Source organism: Musa acuminata, chromosome BXJ2-3 (genome assembly GCF_036884655.1).
Source record: "Musa acuminata AAA Group cultivar baxijiao chromosome BXJ2-3, Cavendish_Baxijiao_AAA, whole genome shotgun sequence".
NCBI lineage: Eukaryota > Viridiplantae > Streptophyta > Magnoliopsida > Zingiberales > Musaceae > Musa > Musa acuminata.
Window position 1 is genome coordinate 21,404,726 of NC_088340.1, and position 11,433 is coordinate 21,416,158.

The 11,433-nt window shown below is 38.2% G+C and overlaps 1 protein-coding gene across 1 annotated transcript; it reads right to left on the reverse strand.

Moving 5' to 3' along the window:
* Nucleotides 1-1,840: 1,840 nt before the first annotated feature.
* On the reverse strand, nucleotides 1,841-3,841 carry LOC135606498 (zinc finger protein WIP2-like). Its single transcript, XM_065097524.1, has 2 exons — nucleotides 3,097-3,841; nucleotides 1,841-2,418 (listed from the first exon to the last, which is right to left on the reverse strand). Exons 1-2 carry the CDS (start codon nucleotides 3,691-3,693, stop codon nucleotides 1,942-1,944), a joined length of 1,074 nt encoding a protein of 357 aa, XP_064953596.1. The 5' UTR covers nucleotides 3,694-3,841; the 3' UTR covers nucleotides 1,841-1,941.
* Between the last annotated feature and the right edge of the window lie 7,592 nt (nucleotides 3,842-11,433).

Here is an 11,433-nt window from a genome sequence, read left to right on the forward strand (position 1 = left end):
CTGCCGGCCCCCTTTGACTTCATCTAGACGTTGGTGGATGGAGCTCCCAAACGTGGGAGACTTCTGTCTGGTGGTCATTTAGAAATGGATGAATCACAATCTGTCTGTGGTCCCACTACACCCTCTGTATGTTTGATATGATATCCAGAGCTGTGGTTATGTGTTTATGTACATGCTTTGGATAAGAATGATATGAATGCAACGTCAAAGACGACGTTTGAGCTTCTGTTTGGTATTTGTTATTGATATGCTCTGAAATGTTCCATACACCATTGATATGCTCCGGAACATTTCATATGCCACTGATAGGCTCCGAAACATTTCATTTGTTATTTATATGCTCCGTAATACCGTCATCAGCTGCAGAAGAGCCATGGCCTCCTGTACACACAGAAGAATAACAAAGTACAGCTTCCAAAGCTCAATTATTAAAGAATAACAAAGTACACTATGCTACCCTCAACCAGCTTCTAAATCATTCAAGAAGAGCGGCATAAAAGGATGGGAATTCTTCACAAGTGTCAAAAGGCTAACGTAAGACTAATCTGAGGCGTGCAAGCATTGGACTGTTAAATGCAAACAAAACAAAATAAAAGTATAAGTTTCAATTATATGAGGTCCAAGCATATGTTCATATTATTTTAAATATTTTTTATTATTATTATTTTATAATCATATATCGAAACGAGTTTATAAATAAAAATATTTTTTTTTCTTAACTCCATCCATCCATACATCTATCTCAATATTTTCATCTTACCAATATAAATCATAAATATATTATTTTTTTAACCTCACTTTCAAATCCATAAGATATTATTGATCTAACAATTGTCTTATTATTATTATTATTATTATTATTAATCTCAAAAGCATCCAATGATCATACTGTTATTATCATATTTTTATTTTATTTTATGAATAATATATTCATCAATATCTTTGTCTTGTTGAATAATTCATTAAAACATCTAAGAATGACCATCGAACGCATCAAACCCTAAAAGATTGCATGGGTGATTGGGATCAATTGTCAGGCATCTAAAGCTTTTTTGCAATCCGCCGATACAGTAGCTAAAACAGGTTAAAGATGATTCCTTATCCACTTCACAGCAAACCTAAACTCCAAAAGAAAGAAAGAAACATTTTCCTGGCAGTGGGTGCAAGAAATGAAGAGTCAAGAACGATACGAAACAAGGAATTAAGAAAGCTTGTGGGGTTTCCCCTCAAGTAGTGATAATATCTTCTTCTCATGTTACGCAAAAAAAAAAAAAACATACCTACTTATCTGAGATTGGAGGACGACTTAATCTTCCTGTTTTTATTTTTGAGCTTGCTGAACTTTTCAATCTTCAGGTCAGTAATGGCTACCCATCCATTTTCTCCATAAACCATGTGGTTTCCATGATATACATCTGTTTAGAACAATAAGAACGAAAACAAAATGGTGCCAAATCCTAACCAAATCTACAACCAAAATAAAAAATCTATGTTGACTTCGAAACATGAAGAGAGCTAAAAATTTTAATTTACTGTGTTCTTCCTACAAAGAACATCAAATAAATAAGCATAAGCAATCCGGCGTCTACATTTATTCTTGTGTCACTGACTATAAACCCCTCATCCAATTATTTAACCTCCAAATGATAGAAAGAAGCACATGTAGATTAGACCAAGGCATGCATATCCATCCACGAGCAGCAAAATCTACAGAAGATGAACCAACATGCATCTTGTTCTATAAGACTACTCTACCACTTGGATCAAAACAAGAAGAGAAGAGAATTAGAGGAACTTTAGCTAGGAAAGACCACTGCAGATCAACCAGGTCGTCGCTGCATATCGAAAAGCTAAATCATTAGCTGATAATGCTACTACACCTACAGAAAAACCTAAACAGCCAATTCGAATCCAACTTCTTCTCTTTCTTCCCTAACCCATCTACCGCGACTGGCTACACTGCTGCTGCTGCTGCTGCACCTGATGATGATGATCACTGTCTTGCTCGATCTCAGAAGACGGCTCGTCCTCCTCGTCGAAGCAGTCGAGGCCGTAGGGGGCATGGCCGCGGCCGAAGGCCTTGATGTGGTCCTTGAGCGATCGCTTGTGCTTGAAATCGGAGCCACAGATGCAGTACCATAGCTTGCCGCAGTTCTTCTCGTGGGTTCGCCAGTCGCCCCGCACCGCGAAGGCCTTCCCGCACTTGCGGCACATGAACGGCTTGATCCCATGCTTCCTCTTGTAGTGGGTTTGAAGGGTCCTGAAGTCCTTGAGCGGCTTCGACCTCGGGTGGTCGATGTTGTTCCTGCATCCCGGCGCGCAGCAGTAGCACGGCAGCCGCAGCATCCCCGTTGGCTGCGTCCCCTTCAGCGACTCCGGTCCCTTCCTGTACTGTGATCCATGCCCCCACATATGCATCTGCACGTTAATTTCATCCACAAAACATAAGATGGCAAAGTTTCAGACGGAGAATATCTCTGAATCAGAATCGTAGAATGCTGAACGAATGAGATGTGTTTTTCTTTTTCTCCTTTTATTTCGAGGAAATGAGAAGTATAATTCATGATGAACGGAGAGAGGACGAAGAGGTCTTCAGGCAAGACTGGTGAGTCAGAATTGTTGTGTGCTGCAGATGACTTGGCGAGGGCTCTGTTGCTTAAGAAGTCCTCTGAAGCAGAAGCTGGAAGAGGGGGAACTGAACACTTTGATTGACAGTTATAGAAGATAAGATTTTTCGGAAATCTATTCTGCTGAGGAAAATCTTCCGTTCTATTGCAGGAAATCCTTCCTCCTAATGTATTTAAGCTTTTTCGTTTCTTCAATAACGTCAGAGCGCATTAAATCCACCTCAGAAGTACTACAGTACTGGAAGCATATGCGAGCATTTTCGACCGTCTTGTTCAGTCACATTTTTACTCATGCAAAGAGGACAGGGGGCAACCGTGGATCTCAGACTCACTTTGGAGTTTTGAACCGGACATAGGCATACAATTGCATCTTTATGCCACGGAATCACAGCCATGAACGGGAAAGCAGACGCGACTCCTAAAACAAAATTAGAGATGCATGGAGATCAGAACAGAGGAAGCTAATTACCTGCATGTTGTTGTATCTATTGAAGGTCTTGCAGCAAACGGGACATGGGAACTGAGTAGGGCCTATGAGGATCTGAGAAGGGGTGGGGATCCAATATTGACCCCTTGTGAGCTTCCCTATGGTAGGGTGACGCAGGGGAATAGCATCAACACCATCGTCATCTTCTTCGAGCTCTTTGTCTTCCTTCACTGAAGTGGAGGAGACCCTAGAGACGAGATCAGCTTCTCTGGGGCTCGGGAGGCCTATATGGAGGGCCACACTGACAGCTTCCTCCTCCACACTATCTCCCCTACTCAACCAGTTGCTCTTGCCATCGCCGTCACCTTCCACAAAGGCACTGCAGGATGTCTCCAGCTCCTCCTCCTCCTCCTCCTCCTCCTCCTCCACGTCCTCCTCCTGCTGGTGGCCGTGCCTTGTAGGACTGAGGCTAAGGAGGGGAAGGGCTTCTCTTAGAGGAGGAGAGGCCGGTGATGACTGCACGTAAGTGTAGTTGGTGAAGGCAGCATACAAGCTGTGTGTTGCAGAAGTGTGGGAGGGAAAGCCGTAGTGATTCAAGCTTCCTTTGAAAAGATTGCTGTAGCGGTCTGAGTCTGCCATGCTTGGAGTCTCAATCTGTGAGAGGGAACTCTTTCTGGGAGGAAGTCTTCAAGAGAGAGAGAGAGAGAGAGAGAGAGAGGAGAAGAAGAACTCTCTCATGCACAAATCTAACTAGAGGTATAGCGAGAGATGAAGATGATACAGGGAATTGCAAGAACAAAAGACCTTTCTAGTTCATGGGAGAGTGTGGTTGTGATCCTTTATAGAGAGCCATTCACGTACCCTCATGAATACAAAGAAGAACTCCACCAACCATGTACAATAAAAAGAACTCAAAGATCAACAAGAAAACATACAGAAACCCTCCATCACTGTGTAGTTGTTGCCTTTTCTTTATGTTTTTTTATTCAAGAAATAAACACATAAAATGAATAGAGTTCTCATGATGCTTAAAAGCTATCAATTTAATTTCCCAGTCATTTGGAATGAAGTGCGAGTTGCCCTCGATCCCAATCATTGGCTTCGGTAGCCTTTTGGCCTGTATTATTTTTTTTCCTAAGGTAAGTGAAATATTTTGTATTAGGCTTCAAATGAGTTTAGCACCATCGGATCATACACTCAACCTTTCGTGAGTGAGTGATATATCATCATTAAAACAATATTTCAGATATAAAAAATATATCGGATAAAACTTCTAACCTTAAATCTTTAGTAAAAAGATTTTGTACAGTAATATCAAACTAATATTTTAAGTGTGACAATATATATATATATATATATCGAATGAGATTTCGAATCCTCACTCTTTACTAAATGAGTATGATAGACTACCACTAGATCAATGTTCAAGGTACCCTCCATCCACGTATGCTCTCAAAGATTTCTTTGAGGAGGGCTATTTTATCATAATTTAGTTGAGAGAGCTTAATCCAAATGATCTAAGTTAAAATTCAAAAGAATTTAATCAATCTATTTTAGTCCAAAAAAGATGTGGCCTTATGAAATAAAAGTTATAGGTTAATCATCCATCTTTACCTTAAAAAATCAAGATGTATACTACTGAGAAAAATTAAATACCTATTTGAAGATCAAATGTATATCTATGGTGGAGAAAAAAATAAGTCTGAGTTTAATCTCAATTATCAGGTATTCTTTTAGTCAAAGAAGAATATAATGATTAGCACCTATACGCGTTATACTTGAAAGAAATAAGAGAAATCATACTGATCACCTAAAAATCACAATAAATGTCAGTAACCACACACCCAATCATGCCAAATTGATTTCTTGCCTGTGTGCTGAATATATTGGTTTGCGATCATGCTAATATATTCATCAAAGTGAGTAAATATTGCCACCTGATGTGAACTAAACACTGAAGCAGAGCATTAACTCTCAAACTGATGACAATAATTGCTCCCTTTGGTAGTGTCTTGTAGCTTCTCTACTTATTTCACTTCTACTTCTGAGTTCATTTCCTATCAGCAGGAATTAAATGAACAGATCATTACAGGTAAGAGAAAAAAGAGAAAAGAAATAATGTTACAGGCGCTCACTATACCACTCTCCATTTCATTGGAACTTGGCTGGTGCATGCATCCTTCCAATCCAACACACTATTGTAACAAGGGGACCCAGCATGACCGGAAGGGCCCATCAACAACGTGGTTGGCGTGCCAAACATGCTAATGTCCCCACTGTTCTTTTGGATGGCCACAAGTAAATGCAAATAGTTCTTATGTTCTCTAGGTCTACAGGATCCATAGAAGCATACATGTAAGTTGTAGGGTACCTTGCCCAACCGACAATTGATGTTCAAGGTATAAACCAGCAGCAACTACAGTGGCAGCATTAAATCACAATAGTATGAAGTGATGGGCAGCTTCTGATGTAGTAGTTTCACTGCAATAAAAGCGCAGAGTGGGGGGGGGGGGGGGGGGGGGGGGGTTTAAGTTTATGCCATGAGATTCATGATGAGGATCAGAGCTTAGAGAAGGACCCACATATAAGATGTAAATGAAAAGGATGGAGGGGGGAGGCAAATGCATGAGGTGGTTGGAGTTATAAGAACAGGTACCAAGGAACATAGAGCTGCCAACTCCGATTTAAGATAGGTACGTAACCCATGCTGTTGGTGGAGAAGAGCTGTTGAAGAAAGCTGATAATGCTGTCCTCCATTAATTCCACATTGAAGTGTGGATGGCCATATGAATGATTGCAGTTGCTGTGCTGCCTAAGCCTGCTTTAGTCCGAAGGCTCTTAATCTTGGTCATCCCTTGACTGAGAGTAGCTGAGAAGAATAGATCAGCTAATATACCTGCATAATAAATGTATCAGCGCCTCAATTAGTCTTGTGAAGCAAGAGAAAGAAACAGCTAAAAACAGCTAACATAGTGCCACTATGCTTTGCATGTTGATTCTACTGCTTGGTCAATAGAAACTGCTAATGTTGCTTAAAAACTTTTATGTCTATATTGATCACAAAAAGAGTATCATCGGGGTTCATAGTTAAAGAGAAGAATCAAAATAGATATTACCAACATTCTTCTTTCTCTCTCTCTTCTCCTCGAAGCTTCTGATACAAACATGCATGCATATTGGACACAATTTGTGTGCAGAGTCTGGGCAACAAGTTCCAAAGGGAGAATGTTGACTAATCGTAATTCAACACCTGTCCCTTATTATTGAAGAAAAGAGAAGAACATTATTGAATTTGAGCACGCACATCTATGGTTAGGCCGCCAAGAATTACAGCAACATAAAAGGCAAAAATACAGCAGGACGACATTGAAGCAGATCAATCAAAATTTTTTCATACCTACATTCATATGTAAACCCTTATGTTCCATTTTGCGAATTGAATGCACCCCAAATCCTAGAAAGTAAGAGGCTTTGATGATGGGAACTAGCTGGGCTGGTTGCCTTGTGATGGCTGCCGACCAATGTCATGTGTTAGATTCAACAGGTTCTATGTTGTAGGGTGGTCGGTCCCATTGCTTCAATAATAGAGGAGGTACTGTAAGAAAAAAAGAAGAAGGTAGCCACAAATTTATAAGAACCACATATTGGAACAAATACATAAAACATGTGAAATTGACATACAAAAGACTCATTCAGGAACCCCCCGTGGATCACAGGGGCTACAACCAAGCTAATTTAGACTCTCTGAAAATTCACGGTAACGAAATGACATACGCATTTCTTTCGACAGTCATCTCGAGCTGCAATAATCAAGTTGACCAACGTAATTGAAATTCCTCCGGGAAATCCAATATGGCACACGCTATCTCTTGTCAAATCTCATTGATGATGTGCTATTCTTAGCAACTCAGGGAGAGCAAGCATTTGAAGATAAGACACTGCATGCAACTGCCTCTTTTAATTCTGTGCAAGTAAGAAAATGAATCATCAGATAAGGCACTGCATGCAACTGCCTCTTTTAATTCTGTGCAAGTAAGAAAATGAATCATCAGATAAGCACTGCATGCATTTTAATGGTGCCTCACAATGACATACTTGGTTTGATGAGCTTTCACTATCAGCTTAAAGGAACCACCTAGAATGATCATGTATCTGAAGAGCCATTTCAAAGATCACATATTCTTTCTTTTCTATAACCATCGTCATGGTAACAAAGCAAAGGATAAACATCAAGGGCGTCCCACAAACCGCCCAATGCATGGTGACGGACAATCGGCTGAAAGCTAGCTAGGTTGCCATACCTAAACTGCAATCGACGGAGGCCAAGCCGAAGTGTAAGCAGAAAATGATATGTGATGAATATGCCATCCGATATCCTGAGGCCTTGAAAGTCACTCCACCTACAAAACAACCTACAAGCTATTAAGTATGATCGACAATACTTACGTCAAAACATATGGTATAAAATAACAATAACTGAAAAAGGATAATTTTACCAACAAGGCAAAAGTCTACCTACTACATTGGCAAAAGTATTTATGGATGTTGTAGATCACCATGGAAACACAAGAAAAATAATATATATATATATATATATATATATATATATATATATATATATAATCAAAAAGAAAAACAAACGTAATGTCTGAAAATCATTAATAAAGTTATATCAAACTTCAATATCAGCATCTAAACCATTACCTACTGAAGTCTGAGTATTTATAACCTCAATTAGAAATAATGAAATCGCTTACAGTCATACAGAAGCTACGCAACATGAAAGAATTAAGCCTTCACCATGAATTTGGTTGGTTTGTAACTGTATAATGAATGCCATACAGAATCTTACGGTAGAAGAAAAACATCTAAATTTCGTACAGAAATTAAACGATCCTAATCCAAGAATCTCATTCCATACCCTTCTTCAACCTGACCTGATATTTTTGTTATTTGTTCTTCAAAGAACAAATAGAATAAGATAATGAATAAAAATTATATAAATTAAGGATAATATGTCATTCCAACATGAAGAATAATTAACAGTTGATGAGCTGATCAACATGGGAGCAACTGGAAGGAAAATCTCAAGATACTAAACATACCGGTGCAGCTTAATAGATACAACTAAAATGGATAATAAAATTTTCAGCCCACCACCTAACCGAGTAAAAGAAAGCACAACTTAGTTATGTTGGCCACCTACCAAATTATGGTCTGAATTATTTTCAAGAGCTTCTCTTCAATTATAAAATGTCAAAAAACAAAACAAAAAACATGATCATAGGATTTAAGACATCGTGTCCTATATATACAAAATTTTTACACATATCAGCCTCGGTCTCCAAGATGTCTGCTGGAGACCGTAATTTTCTCGTACTTGAACAATAGTTGAAGCAAAAATGACAACGGGAAAAATAAAACAAGAGAAAAATATGTTATGACTTGATCAATTAACAAAAATTGCCACATCCAAACTAATATATTATCAAGCACAATGTGCCAGTGACAGATTTAATAGTGGCTCAGTGCAGACTGCAATTAATTTGTCATAGCCAAATCCAAAGTGTTCTTGCATATGATTCATTAGGTTAGATCCCAAATGGAATGGACTGAATAGAGAGGGTTCAGTAAATGTGGAGGCCAAATACACACATAACATAGTGATCCCTTTGCTCTAGCTAAATCACCCAACAGTCGCCTTAAAATATCACTTGTATTCCCAATTCTTTTTTATGCATAAAAATTTTAACGGACCTGTTGAATCATATTTAGAGTGATAACTTTGACCAAACACTTAAACACAAAATAAACCACACAAGTAATCAATCAGTGAGTTTATCAGGTGATAAACAAATTGACATGATTAACACAGTCAATGGATGGGTGGGGGTGGGTATTGAGTTCAGGTAATTGATACAAGTATTCCAAAATTAAGGTAGCTAATTGATACGATATATTTTGGCCCCCAAGACACGTCAGGTTAGAATCTATACTAAGGCACTGCTCAGCACGTCACACCTTGGGAATCCCGAGACGACACCGTCCCCAAGACACGCTAAGTCAGAATCTGTATTAAGGCACTGCTCGGCACGTCACGCCTCGGGAACCCTGAGACGGCGTCGCCTCCAAGACACGCCAAGTTAGAATCCATACTAAGGCATTGCTCGGCACATCCACCACGCCAACCCGCGTACGATCGACCCACGTACAGTAATATAAAGACCTCTGGCTAGTATCTGGCCAAAGGAGGTAAAAAAATCAATTGATCACTCGACTGACTTGCTCGTCGGAGGGGCCTCATTGGGAATCACCCGACAAGGGCCATTTTTGCAGGAAAGCGATCGCCCACGACCCACAAGCGTCTCGACAAAGGAGAGCAGCCAATCGGCTAGGATTCCGACCAACGCTAACCAGCACTTCTTCTCGAGGGTGCTGTCATACCCTTAAAAAATATCGATAATATTTAAAATTTTCATCACAAAACCAATCCAGGATCCAAGCTAACATTTGATGACATTGAAAAATATTCTATCAAATTTACATCTATAAAACCTGTGCAGTTTATAACTATACAACACATCACTCGATGATTAATAAAATCCGATCCCAACTCACCAAATTAATAATCACAACATAAATTCACAAGTATGGGAGTCTATACAATCATAGAACCAACATTTATCACAAGTTTATATCATTACACGAATTAAACTTAATATTTTAGAATCATAAATACGAGAGATTCTTTAAACTTATATAAAATCCATAAGCTTAGATTCACCGTCAACATTTCATTAGATGCAGAGTGTGCTTATACAACAAAAACATATATACTAATAAAGATCTAACCAAAATCTTCTAGCTTTCCACTATCTCAGCCCAATTTTAACATTTAAGTAAGTGACAAGCTATCCTGAAAAATTTATATAGCAACAAAGTTAGCATATAAAACTCAGCAAGTGACTAACAAATCCATGGCAAAAGAGGACAATTTCCAAACAAATAAGGTTTCAAGATACAAGGCAGAATATAAAGAATTTATAGACGTAATCTCACTAGGTGCAAAATCACAAATGTCATTTCAATCAAACATATTTGGTTCATAACCGATGGAGCATAGAATAATTGAAGCATATTAATAACCAATGAAATGTTTTGGAGCTTATCAATGACGTATGAAAGGTTTCTGAGCATATCAATGGTAAATAGGATATTCCAGAATATATAAATAGCATATGAAATATTTCAAAACATATCAATGGTGTACGAACATCTCGGAGCATATCAAAGAATGATACGAAACAGAAGCTGAAACGTCGTATTTGACATTGCATTTATATCTTTCTTATCCAAAGCGCATACAGAAATACATAACCAAAGCTCTAGATATCATATCAAATATACAGAAGGTGTGGGACCACACACAGAATATGATTTATCCATTTCTGAATGACCATCAAACAGAAGTCTCCCACATTTGGGAGCTCCATCCACCCATGTCTAGGTAAAGTCAGAGGGGGCCGGCAGAGCATCGTAGGCTCTATGTATAACTCCCTTTACCATTTCTGGCAAAAGTTCACATTATCTCATAACACCATAGTACAAAAGGGCAGTATGAATAATAAATAGTACATATTGGAAGCACACGCGGAACAACAAAACGTACATATGCCTTTACAAGTCAATACAATACAAGCAATAATATTTCACAAACATATTTAGATTTGACAGGAAATGAAAGCAAGAGTACACACGGATTCCAAGCAATCATATATAGCTCAATTCAAATAAGAAGGTTAGATAAATTCTATATCCAAAGGAATAAAACTAGAATAGGCACCTATCGAAAGCAAATACAGAACAATGGGATATATATGTGCCTATATGAGTCAATACGATATAGCATAAACGTTACACAATATGTTTCAAGAATATAAAAAACTTACACACAAGAGCAAACCAGAATTCAAGCATTAATATAAACCTCAATTGAGTGAAGGAAACTGAATGAAATCTATTTCCAAACGAATGAAAACAGAATATGCGAAATCGACCAAAGCTCGATTTCTGACAGAGTTCGAGAAGCACATTTAACAAATACTTTATATTATCAATTATGCTCCAATACCCTTAAAAAAGCTATTTTCAAAAGATATATCAATCTATTTTCTGATGAAATAAGTTTTGTATGAATCAAGGTTTCTAACAAGGAGTTACCATTGATTTAGTAACTAAAGGTCGAAAACAAAATCACTGTTTTGTAGAATTCATAGGGTCAGATTCAATAGATAACAAGATAGGCATTTGAATTCCAAAATTTTCAATCTATATATCAAAAGAAAGATCTACCAGTCTAGTTTCAAATGAAGTCAGTTT

What these genes read in the sequence shown, in the direction of transcription:
- LOC135606498 (XM_065097524.1), bottom strand. Translation starts at nt 3,693, where the DNA reads ATGGCAGACTCAGACCGCTACAGCAATCTTTTCAAAGGAAGCTTGAAT. An exon ending in ATAGATACAACAACATGCAG is followed by an intron (nt 2,419 to 3,096) that starts GTAATTAGCTTC and finishes ATTAACGTGCAG; the next exon opens with ATGCATATGTGGGGGCATGG.